Here is a 23097-nt window from a genome sequence, read left to right as displayed (position 1 = left end):
CCCATATCTCAGGATTAATTTAGATACTGAGAATCTATTGATCTTAGTCTCAACATACACAACCAGTAGAGAATTCCAAAGATTCATGAACCTTTGAATGAAAAGGTTTCTTATTGTTCACCCCTTTGCCTGACAATAACACTCTCCACTGAAAATGCGGCTTCACAAATTCACCTCATAGTTTCACTTGGAAACGACTTGCATTTACTGTCGAAATGGCTGGAATATATCCATGACCAGCAGAAGGGTTATTTTATACTCACTTTATTTCTTCGTTTAGCACATGATACTCGGACGTCAGAACCTTGTAGCGTCTTCAATGAGTTGACTTTAGGAAGAGCCGCTGCCAAAATCTGGAGAGATAATGGTATGCAATAAATCCTTTGAACAATAACCTCAAAGACAACTAGGAATAGACAACACATATTGCAACTTTGCCTTACCCTTATCACAAGATTTTGCAGTTATTTTGAGGCCAGCGAACTGCTGATGAAACCCATCATCCAACACAATGACAATCATGATATCTCGGCCTTACTGGGGAGCCCAATGGAGCTTTAGGAGCAGGGAAAGACCATTTAACTCCTCAGGCCTGTTCCAATGTTCATCTACTCTTACAAACCTCAACACTGCTATCTCTCAGCCCACTGAACAACAGTAAATGAGTGATGCAATTAAAGACAAAATACACCATTCCGGGAATATTAAATAGAACAAACAGAAAGCCCAGTCATTGACTTTATCAAAATCCACAAAAGATTGGGGATTTAATGAACTCCTGATGACAAATGATTAACAAACTTTAACAGAACATGCTGAACTGCTGCAGACATTTATATTCAATAAATGAAAGGGAGTTAGATTTAGAAATTTATGATAATTATTTATATGCTGAAACGATCATAATTGTACAATCCTTTTATTATTTTGTACATTATTGTAATAATTATTGTCTATGTCTATTATAATTCTTTTATTTGTATCATTATCAAAACGGGGTCTGTCTATCCATCCAGATTTTGGCTGATTAGTACCTCAGTTTATTTTACCACTTTTGCTCCTTTTCCCTGATGTCCTACATAATTAATGTTTATCACACTCAGTCTTCAGGCGAAATCTCATTTATTCTCCAGTATCCACAGCTTTATGGGCAAAGAGTTCCTCATTCCAATTTCCCTTTGTTTCAAAGTGTACCCTGATTTCATGTCTACATGACCAACTGGAGGAAACCTTGGCAGATCTGGTAGCATCAGAAAAATGTTAAGATTTTATTAAGTTCCAAAGAAAGGTGAAAATGTGAGCTCAATTTCTCTTTTCACAAATATTTTCTATATTGACTTCTAATTTTAAGATTGTGCCCCATCATTCTTGATCACTCTACCAGAGGAAATAGTTTTTCCTCTTTCTAATGATTGAATGTTTTTAATGTTTTAAATATCTTAATCAAATCATCTCTCAATTTTTCAAATGCAAAAGGAATCCAATCCAAATTTGTGCACCCTGCCCTCAGAATTGAACTCTATAAACTCTAGTATCAAAGATGAAACTAATGCCACTCTGTAACAACTTCTGAACATTGTCTATGTTAAAGACACTGTATAAATTCAATATATTATAATCATAAAATTCCATTTTGTCTGCTATTTTAACAGTGTGAATCTATTTAGGATAAATTTAACATAATATTTTAATTTAATAGTGTTGTGTAAGGTCTTTAAAAACTTGGAGAAAACTTACAATGATTTACATTATTTACATTTTTTTTGTTAATGATTTCACAGAGCTGCACATCACTGAGCATAAATAGCACATTCCATGTGGATACAATACACTAGACTAGAACTTAATAGCACCTTAAGAGCACAAAGTAGATACATTAGTCCTTACTTAATATATCTATGATTACCATGTACAGCAGTATTTAATATCAATGCATAACAAATATTGTCACTTTGAAGTCTAATCTAAGAGACAGTTGTTGACCTTGCCTTCATCTCAATCAGTCTTTCTTGAACCCAGTGTGGCAACAAACCACACAATAAAAGAGTCAGGAGCTGATAAGGGAAGTTCACATGAATGTATTCCATGTTGGATTTCTAGCTCATAGGTCAGTGCAATAAAACTGTTTTGGACTGTAGCATAAAGGATTTACAAGCACTTGCCTCCAACATAGTCTTCTTTAATTATTCAATTTAAACAATATCACATTTCCAAAACCGCAGTTAGATCCATAACAACATGCATTGCAAAATAAAGCAAACATTTTATGTATAATACATCACACAATGTCTGAACTCTGTCTGAAAATGAGGAGATTACCTTGGCATCTCTGATAATATGAAACTTGAGGTATTCAATCAGAATATTTCGGTTGTCCTTATTATACAAGTAGTTCTTTCGAGTTTTTGGTAAGTATTTCATGACACTGTCTTTTGGTAAGAACAGGGTGACTGGTTTGTGCAATGGATCGTTTATCATACTCAGTAGACTTGTCTCCTGGAATGACAGAAATAAACAGAATAAACTTCATTGATTAATTGCGGCAAGATTTTGCAATGTGTCATAAAAACTATAACACTAACATCACTAGTCAACCACACAGCCAATGAGACTTGTGTGGAGCAGAAACACTAGTAAATACTGATTAGGGCAAATATAGTTGAGTAAATCTAGGGATTAGAGTTAAAACCCTATGCTTTGCTCACTCAGCACATTGTTAGGTTAATTGCATCACTTGTAAAGTATCCATTACAGAACCCACATGCATTTCATCCCATTGTACTCCTGGACTGGGATTAATCAATGAATTGAAAATTCTTTGAAGAGCCATGTGCGCCAGGTACAGAATTGGATACATTAACCAGCAGGTTCACTATCAACTTTTGTATGCATTTACTACAATAGAATCATAGGAACGTACAGCACAGAAACATTTGGTTTATTGTGCTGATGCTGGCTCTTTGAAAGCGTATAAATGTTTAGTTGCAATAAACTAAAATAAACTTATAAATTCTGACTGTCCTGACCAATATAATTGATCTCCTCTAATATGTTACTTCCACATTTCTTGGGGAAATGCTAGCTCAGTTGGCTGGATGACTGGTTTGCACTGGAAAATGATGCCAAGAGCTTGGGTTCAATTCCTACACTGGGCTGATGACTCTCCTTCTCAACCTCTCCCCTCACCAGAGGCGTAGTGGCCCTCAGGTTATATCACTACCAGATGCCTCTCTCTAATTAGAGAGCAGCCTATGGTCAGGTAAGACTATTGCGACTTTACCTTTCAGTTCTGCATCTGTATGTAGGACATTCTCCCCCATTTACTGCTTTTGTGAATGAAAAACTACTACCTTCCCTGCGATGCTCAAGTACATAAGAAAACCAAAGCATCCACACTTACTACGTATCTGACCTTGAATTTTCACGGTTAATTGTTCTTTCTAAAGAGTGATCCTTTAAACTGGGGCTAAAGGAAAGTGCTCAAACCAGGTTCTCAATAAAAAATGTAATGATGCATTCCTGATGAATCACATTTTGCCATTGACTTTCACCACTCTTAGTTTCTGCTTTTTCAATGTCTTGTTAATTACAATATTCAGATGGAAAGTCAAAAGTTCTTATCACCTTTTCTTTGGAAGGCTACAATTTTTAAATGAATCTACAGCAGATCTAATTTTAATAAACATGGTGAATAAATCCCTTTCTTCTTGAATTGCAAGTTAACAAGCACTAATGTGTGTGTCTTGTTCCCCACTCTTTATTGCATTATTACTTATTAACTTATTTCTTTATTTCTGTAACTAAGATTTTGTATTGAGGCACTTTGTACCTAAGATGTGTGGTGACATTGTACACTTTTCACTGTAGTCTTGTACCCCGCACTTGAGTACACATAAAATTTAAATCTAACTCTATTACTCTCAATGATCAGCTGTTCACTTTGCGATAATAGCTACAGTACTCAAGTGCAGCCTTTGTCTGTAAAAATCTAACCTATGTCAACTGAGCCACTTGCACGTTTGATGAACACTTCCACTCAGTTGATGTACCTCCTAGGTAACAGATAATTGGATTAGAATTCAACTTCAGATAACATTGCATGCAGTGGCACGCAATAACAATATTCAGAAATATGTATGTCCAATAATCCCTTGAAAGGAGGTTGATGCAGTTTTATGGTAAAGATGTGCAAGCAAAAAGGCTGTTATGCTGCAGCTAAGACACAGTATTTGGAAGCAACTAAATAGCAGATTTGTATCAAACAGAGAGAATGTATGGAGGAGCAATTTTTTTTTAAAATTCAGAATGTGCTGCGATCATTGTGACAGGCATTGGGTTCAACAATCTTCAGAGAAACCCAGAGATGCTCAATACAAAGGACAAACTTAACGTGCACCCCTTTTTAAAAATATATTTATTTTTTCATAGGATGTGAGTGTGCCTGGCAAGGCCAACATTTGTTTTCCATCTCTAATTGTCCAAAGGGTAGTTGCAGGTCAAACACACTGCTGTGGGTCTGGAGTCACATGTAGGCCAGGTGAGGATTTCCTTCCCTCAAGGACGTTAGTAAACTAAATGGGTTTTGCTACAACTGATGATAATTTTTCAAAACTACTGTGTAGTGATAGTAGTTTTCCTGCCAGTTCTTTTTCTTTGGACTAATTTTAATTCAGCTGCTATTGTGGAATTTATCCTTTGTGCCCAGAGCTTTATCCTGGGTTTCGAGATCAATGATCCAGTGACATTACCACAACCCACCATCACCTCAACCCCAGTTAATGCATACTGATACACACCATCCCATAGGATATAGTGGTACACTGGCACTTTATGGCATAACTCCAGTGCACTTCAAAACAAGCCGATACAATCTGGAAATTACTGCTTGAAAAAGCGATGGTAGCTTTTTCAATTGGAGATCCAAGAGGGAATTTGTGAAAGTCATTGAAGAAAATATTTGCAGAGTGAAGGTAAAAACATAAAGCAAAATGGACGCCTCTATCATGGAGTTAGCATAGGTACGATGGGCCATACGGCCTCCATCCTTGCTGCATGGTTCCATAATGCCATGTCTCCCAAAAGAGTATGGTTATGGTAAACAAATGTTGCTTACCTGTAATAGATTGGTGAAGATGGAATATCCATTCTCTGCTGCTAGAGTTGTGAGATTCGGCTGAAGAGAGAAAAAAAGTTCGATAATGTTAAAAATTCAGGTCCTTTTTAGAGTAAATTAAAACAGTTCCAGAGTTGACTGAGAGAAGGTGATATTCACTGGACTTAGTATTTAGGAGCTAGGTTCTTATTAGATAATATATATTTAAAAAGCAGTCTTGTGATGTTCAGTCTTAAAGCAATGCAGAGGCCTCAATTAAACACCAGGATTCTACAATCCTTCGCTTTGATCCCTCATCTGTCTTCATTCACACATTTAGTTGCCCCAAAGCAGAAGTGTAAAAGTAGACCATCTTCTTTAGTTGGATCCACCTTCAGAGTGTGACTCTGTGACATAGGATTCAGACTCGGTATAAATAAATAAATTTTATTTTTGACCCCAAAGTCTGCTGCTGGTTTGTTAAACTAACCACAGATAAAGCGGACTGAGAAACACATTTCTCTTCTCAAAAAGAAACACAGGACTGCAAAAGTAAGCAAAGAGAATTGGGAATTTCAGTTTATGTCTTCTCCTCTGAACGGAATAAAAGCAAGAAGAGCTAGATCCTTGCATGGAGAGGTCCAGGCTGTGAGCCGTGGAGGGGATCATAATTCCCAACTGCCTCTCTCTCTTTCACGGCAATGTCCATGCCTTTGTCCCTGCAGTGGAAGCACATAGTGTCTATTTGTAATCTCAACGCTTGAGAGATAGGTGAACCCCACGAGGACTGGGTTGCAGTCTCTTCCTTACTAACTCCCTTTACATTTAATTCTTCCCTTGACACCCCATCTCCCTTTTCTGATTTTGTTATTATTACACTGCCCGTAGTGAACTTTGTTTGTTAATTGTTAACTGGTTGCTTTACATTTGGCATTTTGAAAGAGTTTAGAATTACCCAAACACAAGATGTGCAAAAGCCTAAAGAACAAGGACAGCAAATATGTGGAAAATCTGGAAGTATCCCACCCTGACATACACCATCCTGATAAAGACGTCCATTGCCTTTCCCTCATCACCACGGGTCAAATAACTGAAACTTGTGACCTATCTTCACTTTGGGTGTACTGACACCAACATGGACTACAGCACTTCAAGGAGGTGGTACAACACCACCTTCTCAATTAAATATTAAAGTTACAATTTGTCACCGTGCAATTACAGTTTGAAATGTATATACCTGACTGTGTCAACATCACATGTCTTTCAGTTTAACAGATTTATCTGTGTTCTATTTTAAAAGAATTCTTCATTTCGGTTTGTTAAATGAATTAAAACTGAAAACTGCTATTTACAGCCACCAAGGAGTATTAACAACCCACAGAAACTGTTTAGGTTAAGGTTTCAGTGTCAATTGATTCTGTGACAATTATACATTGTTCAATAATCAAGTGGTGCTGAAACCCAAAGTCTTATTTCAAAAACTTATCACGTGAAATAATTGCAAATCAGAGCCCATTTTGTATAAAGGCTGCCGTGCTTATTCAAATCCAACACAGCTTTCTAGAAATTGGCAAGATCAGAAAAACCAAATATCACGATTTTGATTAATTCTCTAATATAATCCTACCAATTATTTGCAATGTCATCACTTAATCTTCTTGCTTGTGATGCTTTGTGCTGACCACACTGCATTTTGATTTTATTCATTCATGCGATGTGAGAATTGATGGTTGGGCCAGCATTTACTGCTCATCCCTAATTGCCCAGAAGGCATCTAAGAATCAACCACATTGCTGTTGGTCTCAAGATACATGTAGGCCAGAGAAGGCAAGGATGGCAGGTTTATTTCCCTGGAGGATATTAGTGAACCAGATGGGTTTTCACAACAATCGACAATGGTTTCATGGTCATCCTGAGACTCTTAATTCCAGATTTTTACTGAATTCAAATTCCAATATATGCCATGACAAGATGCAAACCTGGGTCCCTAGAACATTTCCTGCCTCTCTGAATTAATACTCCAACAATAATACCACGAGGCCATTATACCCTCGCGACATTATACCCTCATGGATTCTAATACCATGGGACCTGTCATTGGGTATCAGCACTGTAATCTTGAGGCTGTTCTACCTCTGTAGCTTGTTCCTGCTCTGACAACATCTCTACCTTTACTTTAACTAAGTGTAACTCTCTCTTTACTTTCTTTAAGCCCTATAAACTCTTCATCTACATTCTAATATACAGAATACTGAATACAGCTCTTAAAGACAGTTTCCATTCTTCTCTTTTCTGTGTTTCGACATCACAGAGGCATTGTCCTGCACATCATCATCTTCATTAATATATTTGTTCGCATTCTACTGTACAGGATTATATTAATTTGACAAGCAGTTTCTAGAATTAACATGAGTTTTAATTTTCTGAACATTGACATCCTTACATATTTGTAGCCTCCATCTTCCTTTGGAATGGTCTGCATGTTTTGAGGTGAGAGGAGCTTGTCGATGAAATGAACCACACCATTGGCATTGATAATATCACTGTTTATTATCCTGGCATTGTTGTTTAGATACAAGGTGTTCTGTCAATGAAAAGGCATGGAAAAGTCTCTATTAGAATGCTGTCAAAAATAACATGGAATACATGTCAAAATAAATTCCAATCAAATCTATCATTAACAACTGGTGGTGACAAATTTTCACTTTCAGGCTCTCAATGATTATCTGGTGGGATAGATTCAATGCCATTTATAGAATCTGCCAGTTTTTATTACACTCAAGCAGGGAGCAACCCACTCTGCCCAGTGACACTCTATGTCATGAAGGCAGAAATCTATCTGGTAGCAGCAACCCAACTTGCATCTATGTAGCACCCTCAACTCAAGAGGCTTCACAGGAGTGTAATCAGATACGGAGCCAGAAAGGACAAGTTTAATCAAAGGGGTAGGCTTTATGTAGAATCTTAAAAGAAGAGAGAAAGAGAGAAAGAGAAAGAAAGGGAGAGAAAAAGAGAGAGAAGAGAAAAAGAGAGGGAAAGAGAGAGAGAGAAAGAGAAAGAGAAAGGGGGAGAGAGAGAGAGAGAGCAAGAGAGAGGGAAAGAGAAAGAGAGAGAGAGAAAGAGAGAGAGAGACAACTTGGGGCCTGGAAAGCTGAAGGCATTCCCTCTACTGACAGGATATGGAAGCAGGGGATTCCACATGGCATCAGGGGTTGGGGGAATCCAGCGGGTTGTGTGACTGCTGGAGGTCACAAAGGTTGGAAAAAGGGAAGATATGGATTCAACAACAAAGATTGTGAATTTGAAACTCAGATTATTGTAGGAACATTCACAGAAACTTGCTGTTGCTAGGAGACCATAAGAGGTGGGAGTATAAGTCGGCCTTTCAGCCCATTGAGTCTGCTTCACCATGCAATGAAATCATAGCTGATTGGAGAAATACAGGGTAGTAATTTTGAATTGATTAAAGACAGTACTGGCCCCATAACAGAATGGTTCTGAGTAACTTGCACTGCACAAATTACATAATACAACATTGAACTCTTTATATAAAGAACATTGACATCTTCACCAATGTGTAGCCCCCACCATTCTTTGGATTGATTTGCATGTTTTGAGGTGAGAGGAGCTTGTCGATGAAATGAACCACACTGTTGGCATTGATAATATCCCTGTTTATTATCCTGGCAGCATGGTGGCTCAGTGGTTAGCACTGCTGCCTCACTGAACCAGGGATCTGCTTTTGATTCTAGCCTCAGGTGACTGTGTGGAGTTTGCACACTCTCCCTGCGTCTATGTGGGTTTCCTCCTGGTGCTCCGGTATCCTCCCACAATCTAAAGATGTACAGGTTAGGTGAATGGGCCATGCTAAATTCCCCATAGTAGTCAGGGATGTGTAGGTTTGGTGCATTAGTCAGGGGAAATGTAGAATAATAGGGTAGGGGAATGGGTTTGGGAGGGTTACTCAGAGGGCCTGTGTTGGGCCAAATGGCCTGTTTCCACACTGTAGGGAATCTATGATTCAATGTAAATGCACTGAGGGAATTCAGAGAAAGTTTATTCGATTAATACTTGCAATGGGCAAATTATGTCTTGATGAGAGGTTGGACAGGTCAGGCATGTATCCACTGGGGGTTTAGAATAGTGAGAAACAACTTGACTGAACCATATTCAACAAGATCTTGAGTGCGCTGACAGGGTGAACATGGAAAGGATGTTTCCTCTTGCGACAGAATCTAGAACTGGGGTGGGGGGGGGGGCGACAGGGACACATGGTTTACAAACAAGGGTAGTCCCTTTAAGAAGAGATAAAAAGAATTATTTCTTCTGACAGAGGATTTTAAATTTTTAGAACTCTCTTTAGAACTCAATTTATGCACAGCAAGTTGCAATGAATAGATACACAAATGAATGACCAAGTGATTGGTTTTAGGGATGTTGGTTGAAGGATGAATATGAGGCCCAGAGAACAGACAGAACTCTGCTTTGAATGTGGGATCTTCCTGAGAGAGTGGATAGGTCCTCAGGTTAACACTTCATTCAACAGGTAGCAGCTTCAACTCATAGTAATAACTAATTGGATTGCCAGCATATCATGTGGACTTAAGTCTTGGGAAGGGGCTTGAACTCATAACCTTCTGCTACCAGCTGAGCTAAAACTATCCCTTTGGTGCTTCAGTTTTCTCCCCCTCCTCACCTTATTAATTTACAATCTAAGCATCAATCATAGCTGAGCTTTAATTGTAGCTGAGCTACAAAATCTTCTCAAAACTCGTGAAGCATCAATTAACTTGAATTACACTTTACGTCATCCAATGCTTGTGCAATATTGCAGCTCAGCCTCTCACCTTTACGTAGGAAAACTTTATAGTTTCTCCATGAACGGTGATAAGACTTTTCCCAGAGATTAGCTGATTATACAGTACTTGATTACACGCCACAATGTGATAACGGAGGACCTGCGCCATTTGTCCATTCACTGTCCAGTCCTGTATCTAAATGTTAAAGGGAACATGGAGATGATTGAACATTCATGCAAAATTACTCAAACCACCTGCCCACAGCTCAAAAGCCCACCTGCACCTACCTTAGCTTCATTCTTAAATGCTTCATTGCTTGGAACGAACACAGTGAAAGGGCCCGAACCACCCAGTTCAGTGACACCATTAAGCTGTACGGAAAGAAAGGAAGATCTTAATTTGAAACATCCAGTTCCAGTTAAAATTTTCATTTTGTATGGAGGCTAAAAGGGTGGTTCCCAATGTGGGGGAGACTTGAACTACCCAACACAGTTTAAAAATAAGGGGATCTCACATTTAAGGTAGAGATGAGGAGAATTTTTTTTCCCTTAGGGCTCTGAGTCTGTGAAGCTCTCTTCCGCAGACAGGGAGGGGGAGGGTCATTTTTATGGAAGAGATAAATAGAGTATTGACAAACAAGGGTTCAATGGTTATTGACGGTGTATAGGAGAGTGGAAGGCCAAGAGCTAATCTGATCTCATCTTATTGAAAGGTATTGACAGGTTGAATAGACTACTGTGGATCCTAATCGATAGATAGTACCAGATTAATGACCTCCTCCAGGTCCTAATAGATGGATAATACTAGATTAATGACCTACTCCAGGTCCTAATAGATGGATAATACTAGATTAATGACCTATTTCAGGTCCTGACGGATAGATAATACCAGATCATTTGCTTTGCTGATGGTGATTGAGGCATACATAAAACGGCATCACAGCCAATCTGCAAGTTCCTGTTTAGACCTGCTTCCTTGTAAGACTTGCCCAGCTGGAGAGACTGCATATAGAAATAATTAATCCATGTTTCTATTCATTTGCACAATCCCTCACACACAGGAATGAATGGATCTTTCATGTACTGTGTTATACATCAATGAGGCAAAAACTCTAATGAATTGTGCCTCTCCAAAACCTACAATTGAAATGGAATAAACTAGCAAGGGAGACAGACAGACAAAGAGGACTGAGCTGTTCATGATTGCCACGAGCTGGGTGCCTCATGTATAACTACGCCAAATGGACTCCAGCAGTTCATGAAAGTCGCTCACCACTACCCACTCAGGGGCAGCTAGGGATAGATAATAAATGTTGGCCAAGCCAGCAACCCTCACATCCCATGAATGAGTAATGAAAAAATATATACCCCCAGTTTGCCACTGTCTCTTTGACACAAAAGCTCAGAGTTGATCAGTGGTCCATGCCTGCTGTCCCAACGACATTTCAGAAGCTCAACAGTTTAACTGGAACCCTAACCCTATCGTATTGAGGACACAGCAGCTCACTTGGTCAGAACCTCAACCACCACTCCTTATCCAGAACTACAACCTAACGTGGCATCCATTCTATTTCAGAGAACATGACAGGGTAAATCCACCCTCAACTGGAGCAGTGATTCACGCACATGGGGAGTGTGACCTGATATGCTGATGCTGCAATTATTGTAGTTTTATCTCCAACCCACGTTTCCTCCAAGTGAAGATACTGACCGAGATGAGGGGACTGGTGAATTACCCTTACTTCAACTACTTAGGAGGTTGTGTTTCTGGGTCATGGTTGTAATTTTCCTTATGGTGCTGCCTTGCGCTCGCTGAACTGTAAAACAGTTTGAATTCATTTTAACTTCCATTGGTGGCGAGAATGTCACCAGCTGATATACTAATCCCATTGAGAGGAGGAAATCTGCTATCCTTACTGAGACTGGCCGATATGTGCCTCCAGACCTGCAGGAATGTGGTCGATACTTAATTGCTTCTTTCTAAAAAAATCCCTATGGCTTGGAAGCAGACCATTTGGCCCATCTACTCTTGAAAGGGAACACCACCCAGACCCATCCCCATCCCCATAACCCTGCATTCCCCATGGCTACTCCACATTCCTGGACACTATGGGGTAACTTAGATTATATTAGATTACTTACAGTGTGGAAACAGGCCCTTTGGCCCAACAAGTCCACACTGACCCTCTGAAGAGCAACCCACTCAGAACCATTCCCCTACATTTACCCATTCACCTAACACTACGGGCAATTTAGCATGGCCAATTCACTTAACCTGCACATTTTTGGACTGTGGGAGGAAACCAGAGCACCCGGAGGAAACCCACACAGACACAGGGAGAACGTGCAAATTCCACACAGACAGTCACCCAAGGCTGGAATTGAACCTGGGTCCCTCGTACTAGCAGGCATCAGTACTAACCAGTGAGCCACATTGCCATCTAAGCCACTATGCTCTCAAATGACCCAGAAAGCTCAAGGGCAAGTAGGGATAGGCAACAAGTGCTGCCAGCAATGCATACATTCTATGAAAGAATAAAAAATATTTATGCATCATTACACCAATTGCTGAGAAAAAGTTACCTGAAGATGATAGAAAAAACGGGAATACGCTGTGCTTCTTGTCATCTCCTGGAAAGAAAGAGTGAAAAGTTATTCCTTAGTGGTTGATCTGCAGAGAACACTGAGTGGAAACATGACTCTTGTTGAAACACTGATCCGTAGCAATAACATCAGAAAACACACCTTGTATATAGTCCCCTTACAGGTAAACCCATCACCAATGTAACTCGTCAAACAGCTACACACTCGCTCATTTGGCCCAGTGTGATTACAAGTAGCAAAATCACTGCAGCCTCCATTGTCCTGTAATAAGGTAAAAGGAGAAGTTTTTTAAAAATCACACCTCATTCTAACTTTGAATCTGAGTTATTACTAAATAATTTGTATTCATGAAGTTTTGTACAACAACCGATTTTGTGCTTACCACTCGACAAGGGTTGATAGGTTCACAGGTCTTTCCATCACCTTGATATCCAGTCAAACAGTTGCATGCTGCCTAAAATCACAAATGAAAGTTTTAAAACGTTAAGTCTTAAAAGATAATCAAGGATGTTGCAATTCTGTCAAATTGATGTTATGAGCTGGCTAGGAATTGGTAACATTATTTTGAAGTGGAAAAGTGTGAGATCCAGGGGACTTACTAAGAGAATAAAGCAAACAACAATAAACATTATTATACAACATTACAGCAGTACAACACTGTACAATACATGTACAATTAATATTTTAATACCCCCAATTAACGCATGATAAATTTGGGGAATAGACTGTGATCAGATAGCTCATGTCAAATGTCAAGTGTGCTGAAGGTAAATACCATAGATTTTTCAGTAAGTCTCCTGAGACATTAATAAATGGTGGGTCATCAAATCTCATTAAACTTCACAAGGGATTACAATCCCTCATATTTGCTGACTTGATCTTGAAATTCCCTCTCAATAGCCATTCTGTTATGAAAGGTTCTTGTTCTGGAATGTCATTCTTTTTTCCTGGGTCTGTGCTCCCTGGACATCAGAAAATGTACCATTGACCAGGCACAACATCAACTTTTCAATGACAGACAGCTCGCTTCACCACGCTAGAGCTACTCTTGGTTTTCTGTGCTCTATGTTCATTCAGTTGCATCAAGCAAATGCTGCTTGAGGGTTTTTCAACACCCACTCTCAGCTGTGATAAACTGCTCTGGCTTCTTGTCTCCTCTTCTCCAAAGCTCTCAAGAATTTCTAAAGTCCTGACACGAACACTTATTATTAACTATTAACTCATAGAATATTTGCTCAAGTTTTAACAGTATAGAGAATTGCCAGGGAGAAGGCAATTCTGGATCTGGTATTGTGCAACGAATCAGAACTGGTCAGGGACCTCGAATTGAAGGAGCCATTGGGAAGTAGTGACCATAATACAATAAGCTTCAATCTGCAATTTGAGAGGGAGAGGGTACAATCGGAAGTGACAATTTTTCAGTTGAATAAAGGGAAGTATGGAGTTGTGAGGGAGGAGCTGGCCAAAGTTCAATGGTGCAATACCTTAGCAGGGATGACAGTGGAGGAACAATGGCGGATATTTCTGTGTATAATGCAGAAGTTGCAGGATCAGTTCATTCCAAAAAGGAAGAACGATCCTAGGAGGAGGCATGGGTGGCCGTGGCTGACAAGGGAAGTTAAGAAACATATAAAGTTAAAAGAGAAAAAGTATAACATAGCAAAGATAAGTGGGAAAACGGAGGAATGGGAAGCTTTTAAAGAACAACAGAGGATTACTAAGAAGGAAATACGCAGAGCAAAATGAGATACGAAGGTAAACTGGCCAAGAATATAAAGGAGGATAGTAAAAGTTTTTTAGGTATGTGAAAGGCAAAAAAATGGTTAAGACTAAAATTGGGCCCTTGAAGACAGAAACAGGGGAATATATTACGGGGAACAAAGAAATGGCAGAAGAATTGAATTGGTACTTCAGATCTGTGTTCACTGGGGAAGACACAAGCAATATCCCTGAGGTAACAGGGGCTGAAGGACCTGAACTGAAGGGAATTTATATTTGCCAGGAATTGGTGTTGGAGAGACTGTTAGGTCTGAAGGTTGATAAGTCCCCAGGGCCTGATGGTCTACATCCTAGAGTATTGAAGGAGGTGGCTCAAGAAATCGTGGATGTGTTGGTGATTATTTTCCAGAGTTCGATAGATTTGGGATCAGTTCCTGTGGATTGGAGGGTGGCTAATGTTATACCATTTTTTAAAAAAGGTGGGAGAGAGAAAGCAGGAAATTATAGACCAGTTAGTCTGACCTCAGTGGTGGGAAAGATGCTGGAATCTATTATAAAGGATGAAATTATGACACATCTGGATAGTAGTAACAAGATAGGTCAGAGTCAGCATGGATTTATGAAGGGGAAATCATGCTTGACTAATCTTCTGGAATTTTTTGAGGATGTAACTCTGAAGATAGATGAGGGAGATCCAGTAGATGTAGTGTACCTGGACTTTCAGAAAGCTTTTGATAAAGTCCCACATAGGAGGTTAGTGAGCAAAATTAGGGTGCATGGTATTGGGGGCAAAGTACTAACTTGGATTGAAAGTTGGTTGGCTGATAGGAAACAAAGAGTAGTGATAAACGGTTCCATTTCGGAATGGCAGGCAGTGACCAGTGGGGTACCGCAGGGATCAGTACTGGGACCGCAACATTTTACAATATATGTTCACAATATAGAAGATGGTATTAGTAATAACATTAGCAATTTTGCTGATGATACTAAGCTGGGTGGCAGGGTGAAATGTGATGAGGATGTTAGGAGACTACAGGGTGACCTGGACAAGTTAGGTGAGTGGTCAGATGCATGGCAGATGCAGCTTAATGTGGATAAATGTATGGTTATCCACTTTGGTGGCAAGAACAGGAAGGCAGTTTACTACCTAAATGGAATTAATTTAGGTAAAGGGGCAGTACAGAGAGATCTGGATGTTCTTGTACACCAGTCAATGAAGGTAAGCATGCAGGTTCAGCAGGTAGTGAAGAAGGCTAATAGCATGCTGGTCTTCATAACAAGAGGGATTGAGTATAGAAGCAAAGGGGTTCTTCTGCAGCTGTACAGGGCCCTGGTGAGACCACACCTGGAGTACTGTGTGCAGTTCTGGTCTCCAAATTTGAGGAAAGACATTCTGGCTATTGAGGGAGTGCAGCGTAGGTTCACAAGGTCAATTCCTGGAGTGGCGGGATTACCTTACACTGAAAGACTGGAACAACTGGGTTTGTATGCCCTTGAGTTTAGAAGACTGAGAGGGGATCTGATTGAGACATATAAGATTATTAAAGGATTGGACACTCTGGAGGCAGGAAACATGTTTCCGCTGATGGGTGAGTGCCGAACCAGAGGACACAGCTTAAAAATATGGTGTAGACCATTTAGGACAGAGATGAGGAGAAACTTCTTCACCCAGAGAGTGGTGGCTGTGTGGAATGCTCTGCCCCAGAGGGTAGTGAAGGCCCAATCTCTGGATTCATTTAAGAAAGAGTTGGATAGAGCTCTCAAGGATTGTGGAATCAAGGGTTATGGAGATAGGCACAGGATACTGATTAAGGATGATTACCATGATCATATTGAATGGTGGTGCAGGCTCGAAGGGCAGAATGGCCTACTCCTGCATCTATTGTCTATTGTCTATTGTCTAAATGCTCTTGACATTTCACTGAGTTCCCTCCAGAGAATGCAAGTAGACCAATTGCCTGATTTCTGTAATTGTTGGCTCTCTATTGCCCCTTACTGGTTATGGGCTAACAGATAGGGTAACAACAGTGTTGGCCGTGGACAAGAGCAAATTCCTAGGGGTCAGAACAACGTACAATGAACCCCATGTTATGAGCAGCCACAAAAGTGGTGAAATAAGCTTGACCTGAAATGTGGAGAATTAGTTTTACTGACCTGGTTTGGCCCAGTTTGAGTGCATTCAGCATTTGTATGGCATCCTCCATTATTCTCCAAGCAAGGGTTGATTCCTTTAGTTTTAATAAAAAAGTGAAATTATGCCTTTTATAAATTAATTTTGTCACTGTGAGTTTTTGTTTATATAAAAACTTGCATAGGTAGTTATATAAACAAAAACATTAAAATTGCACATGAAATGTGAATTTCTCAGCATTTATTATCCACCCCTAATCATCTTTGACAGCTGCCTTATTGGACTACTGTAGTCCAAATAGTCAGAAACGAACTGATGGGAACATCGTTCCAGGATTTTGACCTTGCTGTTGTTAATGGGCCTGAAAGGGTTAATATCTGGAAGTGTGTGATTGGCATACAGAGAGTCACATGGACAGTCTTAGAAAGATTGAGACACTGACAGCTGAGAAAAAGATACAGAAGTTCTTGTGTAATTGATATATACTGCAGTAATGAACATCTTATTGTAAACTTTACCTGGTTCTTGACATCTCTATGAGCCAGACTAGAGTTGGATGACCTCCAACCAAAGGTCACTGCAGGCAGGCAGTATTGGTTACAACACCAGCGACAGTGAAGTCAGTGATACAATTCCAACTCAGAATGGTGTGTGATTTAGGGGAACTTGCAGGTGGTGCTTTTGCCATGTTGGCTGTGCCATTCCAGGCAATGGAGGTTGTGGGTTGGGAAGGTACCTTTGATAAAGGCTTTGAAAATTATTGCAATGGATCTTAAAGATAGTATATACAGCTGCCACTGTGCACTGGTAGTGGATGTCTAAGGTAATTGACAACCACGTGGGCTGCTTTGTGTTGAATGGTGTTGACTTTCTTGAGTGGATTTGGAGCTGCACTCATCCAGGCAAGTGAATAGTGGACAAGTTTTGGGAGGACAAGAATGAGTTACACTCAAAACACCCTAAATCTGGTGTTGTTACCACTGCGGTTATATGGTGGATATAAGTGTCCAGCCAATGGTAACCCTGGGATATCGAAGGTGAAGTATTTAATGATGATAATTTCGTAGAATCCCTACAGTGTGGAAGCAGTCACTATCACCCCACCTCTGGAATTCAACTCTTTAGTCAATTTTGGACCATATTTGTCCATATTTGAAATGTGAATCTTATTGAATGCGCGGCTATTTAAAAAAAGATGTACATTGTTCTTACCAATGCATATAAGCCCATCACCGGTGTATCCTGTCCGACAAAGGCAATCCCTTTTCCCAGGGAGCGTTATCTTGCAGTCGGCATTTGGTGAGCAACCTCCACTATTTATCTCACAGGCATTAACAGCTGTGATAAACATTATAGATCAGAATTGTCATTGTAAACTAATAGTAACATCACTAAGATACACTCAATATTGTTAACTTTTGTTCAATAGCACAAGGATCAATGAATAAATCTAAAGAGGAAGAGGTTAAATTATTAACGGTTAAAGGGTTCCAGGGAATGGAGTTGAGGCTGAGATGAGGTCAGTCACAATTTCATTAAATCGTGCAGCAGGATCGAGGGGCTGAATTGCCAACTCCTGCTCCTTAATTTGACAACTCTCAACCCACTCTTAACTTGCACAATAGATTAAGGGATTGCTAGAGACAGGCATTAAGTGAAATCTATTCTGAGGGTGCCATTGTGTGATAGTTAACAATACCTTTTAACCATACAAGTAGATCACACTCACACTAGTTCTGGATTAGTGGTGCTGGAAGAGCACAGCAGTTCAGGCAGCATCCAAGGAGCAGTAAAATCAATGTTTCGGGCAAAAGCCCTTCATCAGGAATACAGGTAGAGAGCATGAAGGGTGGAGAGATAAGTGAGAGGAGGGCGGGGGTGGGGAGAAAGTAGCATAGAGTACAATAGGTGAGCGGGGGAAGGGATGAAGGTGATAGGTCGGGGAGGGGGGAGGGTGGACTGGATATGTGGAAAAGAAGGTAGGCAGGTAGGACAAGTCATGGGGACAGTGCTGAACTGAAAGTTTGGAACTGGGGTGGGGGGGGAGGAAAAATGAGGAAACTGTTGAAGTTCACATTGATGCCCTGGGTTTGAAGTGTTCTGAGGTGGAAGATGAGGCGTTCTTCCTCCAGGCGTCTGGTGGTGAGGGAGCGGCGGTGAAAGAGGCCCAGTACCTCCATGTCCTCGGCAGAGTGGGAGGGAGAGTTAAAATGTTGGGCCACAGGGCAGTGTGGTTGATTGGTGTGGGTGTCCCAGAGATGTTCCCTAAAGCGCTTTGCTAGGAGGCGTCCAGTCTCCCCAGTGTAGACGAGACCGCATCGGGAGCAATGGATACAATAAATGATATTGGTGGATGTGCAGGTAAAACTTTGATGGATGTGGAAGGCTCCTTTAGGGCCTTGGATAGAGGTGATGGAGGAGGTGTGGGCGCAGCTTTTGCAATTCCTGCGGTGGCAGGGGAAGGTGCCAGGATGGGAGGGTGGGTTGTAGGGGGGCGTCGACCTGACCAGGTAGTCACGGAGGGAACAGTCTTTGCGGAAGGCGGAAAGGGGTGGGGAGGGAAATATATTCCTGGTGATGGGGTCTGTTTAGAAGTGGCGGAAATGTTGGCGGATGATTTGGTTTATGCGAAGGTTGGTAGGGTGGAAGGTGAGCACCAGGGGCGTTCTGTCCTTGTTACGGTTGGAGGGGTGAGGTCTGAGGGCAGAGGTGTGGGATGTGGACGAGATGCGTTGGAGGGCACCTTTAACCACGTGGGAAGGGAAATTGCGGTCTCTAAAGAAGGAGGCCATCTGGTGTGTTCTGTGGTGGAACTGGTCCTCCTGGGAGCAGATATGGCGGAGGTGGATGAATTGGGAATACGGGCGTGGCATTTTTGCAGGAGGTAGGGTGGGAAGAGGTGTAATTCAGGTAGCTGTAGGAGTCGGTGGGTTTGTAAAAAATGTCAGTGTCAAGTCGGTCGTCATTAATGGAGATGGAGAGGTCCAGGAAGGGGAGGGAGGTGTCAGAGATGGTCCAGATAAATTTAAGGTCAGGGTGGAATGTGTTGGTGAAGTTGATGAATTGCTCAACCTCCTTGCGAGAGCACGAGGTGGCGCCAATGCAGTCATCAATGTAGCGGAGGAAGAGGTGGGGAGTGGTACCGGTGTAATTACGGAAGATCGACTGTTCTACATAGCCAACAAAGAGACAGGCATAGCTGGGGCCCATACGTGTGCCCATGGCTACCCCTTTGGTCTGGAGGAAGTGGGAGGATTCGAAGGAGAAATTGTTAAGGGTGAGGACCAGTTTGGCCAAACGAATGAGAGTGTCGGTGGAAGGGTACTGCGGGGGATGTCGGGAGAGGAAGAAACTGAGGGCTTGGAAGCCCTGGTCATGGCGGATGGAGGTGTAGAGGGATTGGATATCCATGGTGAAGATGAGGCGTTGGGGGCCGGGGAAACGGAAGTCTTGGAGGAGGTGGAGGGCGTGGGTGGTGTCTCGAACGTATGTGGGGAGTTTCTGGACTAGGGGGGATAGGACAGTGTTGAGGTAGGTAGAAATGAGTTCAGTGGGGCAGGAGCATGCTGAGACAATGGGTCGGCCAGGGTGGTCAGGCTTGTGGATCTTGGGAAGGAGGTAGAACTGGGCAGTGCGGGGTTCCCGGACTATGAGATTGGAAACTGTGGGCGGGAGATCTCCTGAGGTGATGAGGTTCTGTATGGTCTGGGAGATGATGGTTTAGTGATGGGGGGCTGGGGGGGGGGTCATGGTCGAGGGGGCAGTAGGAAGAGGTTTACCACACTCACACTAAGTCAGATGATGTGCTTTTGCACAGCAATGGGAACACCAGCCAGAAGAAGCATTATGCAACAATCTGCTGCCACTGAGTGAATGCAGCCTTGGGTCAGCCAGAATGCAACTGCTGTGTGGGAAAGCAGAAACTTTACAGATTACAAATTTCTTATAAATTTAAAGTTTCAGTGAGGGAAATTAAATAGTTTATTTTTATTTAAAATTATTTTGCACTTTCAAAATATATCACTTTGGAGTAGGAAATGAATGGTGTGTATATCCTATTTGTGATTTATAATTAAGTCAGAGGGTGTGCTGTGTTGTAGAAGTGAAGATGGTACCATCTAACATGTACTAATGTAAACATGGCTCACTTTAAGGCTTTGAGCTGATATTGAGTAAACACTGATGAATTAGCTCAAAGATTAATTGCTATACAGAATGGAAACCAGAACCTGCCTCTCTTTTTAGGAGTTTGAATGAACTGATGGAATGGAAATATTGACATGATTTATAAAATGATAAAGAATTTACTGCCTGAATTTATCATCCACAGGCACTTTGCTCGTTCAGTTTAATCTCACTATATCAGCGTACTGTGCTCAATTATTCCTTTTTCTATTCCATTGTAATGCACCACTTCAAATAAAGTATCTATCAACTATAGTTCATCTGTGGGGAAAGAGGTTCCAACAGTTAGAGCTCAGAGTCCTACCTTACCTTCACAGAATGTGCCATTGCCTTTGAAGCCAGTTACACATTTACAGTGTGGGTTGCCAGATATTTCAGAGATGCAGCTGTGAAGAGGATTAAAAGTTCAGAATGTTAACACCAAATAAGTTGGCTACCTATGAATCTGATTAAGGTTGAAACTGTTCTGTTACTCAAAGGAAAATGGTGGAGGGGCACGTACTTAGCACTCGAATGGCAGGTCATGTTGCACCGGTCGTCAGTGATTTCTGCAAATAAAAATCAAAGGCACAATGCAGATGTTCACATTTAGCATTCTAACTCATGTCATACTAAATATTAGAAATCTTATGATAGAAAGAATATATCAAAATCTTGATACTATTACAAGTGTATATTGGTATTATCATTTTTGAGTAAAACGGTTCTGGCTGCAAGACCCAGTAGGAGTACGTATACACACACACACACACACACATTGCTGACACTGAGCGGGTTAACCCTATTAGCTAGACGGCTGGGTTGTGATGTACAGTGACACCAACAGTGTGCGTTCAATTCCTGCAACGGCTGAAGTTAACATGAAGTTCCTACCTTCTCAACCTCGCCCCTTGCCAGGAGACGTGGTGACTGTAGTGATATTAACAAGGTCAGTCTGGTGGACCTCAGGGAATAGGAGTGTCCTGACTGGATCAGGGAGTCCTGGCTCACCGATATAAACAGGAGTGTCTGAGATTCTGAGAGCTGGCTCTGAGGGAGCTCCAGCAGTGTCAAGGACTCTCCACGCGTAAATAAAGGATGACTTGATGACGGGATACCAGCCTCTGTGAAGTTATTCCAGTGACCCTCATGTTAACCTCACTACCAGTTGTCTCTCACAACAATCCTCTGGGAGTATGGTGGCTTTACCTTTACGGTGCCATGGGATGGCTGCATTGGCAAACGTGCCATCTCTTAGCTGAGGGATTAAACCAAGACCCGCTGTTTATTCTTCACTTTGGCAATACTGGAAGCTGAGAAGCATGTACTGACTGATGCTCCTTGCTACCAGCTAAAGGAGTAAATGTTGTTACTTGGGCTTTGCTGTGCACAAATTGACTAACCCATTGCTGCTATAGCACATGGGAAAATATAATTCATTGTGATGTGTACTGGAATATCTTGACATGTGATACGAATAGACATAGGAGAGATTCACATGTCATGTTTGGTAACACTAGTTTATAAAACAAATACATTTTTCTTGGCCTTAGGGCATCACAAAGCACTTTGTAGCCAAATTGGAATTTTCTAGGGGAATGTAATGTGGTCATATTGAAAACGTGGGCAACCGTTTTCACAAAACACAGTCCCACAGACAATTATGTGATAATGATCAGAGAATCTATTTCCAAACCTTAGCTCGAGGGATTAATATTGGCCAGGTCAGTGGGGAGAACTTGCCCACTGCTCTTCAAAATACTGTTGTGGGGTATTTTAAATCTAACTGAGATGGCTTTAATCTCACAAGTCACAGGAACATAGGAACTGGAGCAAGCCTTTTAATCCCTCAAGCCTGTTCTAGAATTTGCTGTAATTATGCCAGATCTGACATGTAACCCCATAATTATGGCAGGTCTGAGACCTGATGCTATAATTTTAAAAACAATCATTAAAAACATTTTAAAAGTGTTTTATATTAAAAGTGCATAGATATATGGATTACTATTTTGAGAAAAATTGTTAAAAAATCAGGGCAACACATCATCATAGCCAAAAACAACTGGAAAGGATGTATCCAGTCAATAGGTGGCCCTTTATAGAAAGACTTTAGTTTATCTTTTGAACTTTATCTTATTTATCTAACTTATACAATGAATAACTGTACGGTAACGTCACTTTTTTTTTCCTATTTTGTATCTAATATTTGTAACTACGTACTACGTACCTAAGATGGAGCCATGTGGGGGCGACATTGTAAATGTTTTACTGTACTCCTGTACTTGAGTACACATGATAGTAAACCTAATTCAAATTCTAATTCTAGGTTAGCTTAGTTCTATGGCTGGTTAGGTTTCGGTGCAGAGTGATACTGACAGCATGGGTTCAGTTCCCACATCTGCTGAGGTGACCATGAAGGACTCTCCTTGTCAACCTCTCCCCTTGCCTGAGGTGTGGTAACCCTCAGGTGAAACCATAACTAATTGTTTCTCTTTGTAATGGGAGAATGGGCCAATGGCAACTTTATCTTGACCTTTATTCAATTTTCATCTCGTACTCATGGCCTTGTTGGACATCATTCTGAAATGC

General features: G+C 41.0%; 1 protein-coding gene across 1 annotated transcript in view; it reads right to left on the bottom strand.

The window, feature by feature from the left end:
* The window catches only part of stab2 (stabilin 2), a 175702-nt gene that overhangs the window by 41735 nt on the left and 110870 nt on the right, over window positions 1-23097 (bottom strand). The window contains exons 40-52 of the mRNA XM_072551848.1: window positions 21032-21077; window positions 20839-20915; window positions 17557-17682; window positions 16368-16441; window positions 12877-12948; window positions 12636-12755; window positions 12474-12521; window positions 10179-10262; window positions 9940-10086; window positions 7536-7676; window positions 5114-5173; window positions 2320-2496; window positions 264-353 (exon numbers count right to left, since the gene is read on the bottom strand). Of these exons, the coding sequence (XP_072407949.1) occupies window positions 264-353; window positions 2320-2496; window positions 5114-5173; window positions 7536-7676; window positions 9940-10086; window positions 10179-10262; window positions 12474-12521; window positions 12636-12755; window positions 12877-12948; window positions 16368-16441; window positions 17557-17682; window positions 20839-20915; window positions 21032-21077 (1262 nt within the window). The remainder of the gene's footprint in view (window positions 1-263; window positions 354-2319; window positions 2497-5113; window positions 5174-7535; window positions 7677-9939; window positions 10087-10178; window positions 10263-12473; window positions 12522-12635; window positions 12756-12876; window positions 12949-16367; window positions 16442-17556; window positions 17683-20838; window positions 20916-21031; window positions 21078-23097) is intronic.

The sequence above is a fragment of the Chiloscyllium punctatum genome, chromosome 32 (assembly GCF_047496795.1).
Source record: "Chiloscyllium punctatum isolate Juve2018m chromosome 32, sChiPun1.3, whole genome shotgun sequence".
In the NCBI taxonomy this organism is placed as follows: Eukaryota; Metazoa; Chordata; class Chondrichthyes; order Orectolobiformes; family Hemiscylliidae; genus Chiloscyllium; species Chiloscyllium punctatum.
This window is presented reverse-complemented; position numbering and strand designations above follow the sequence as displayed.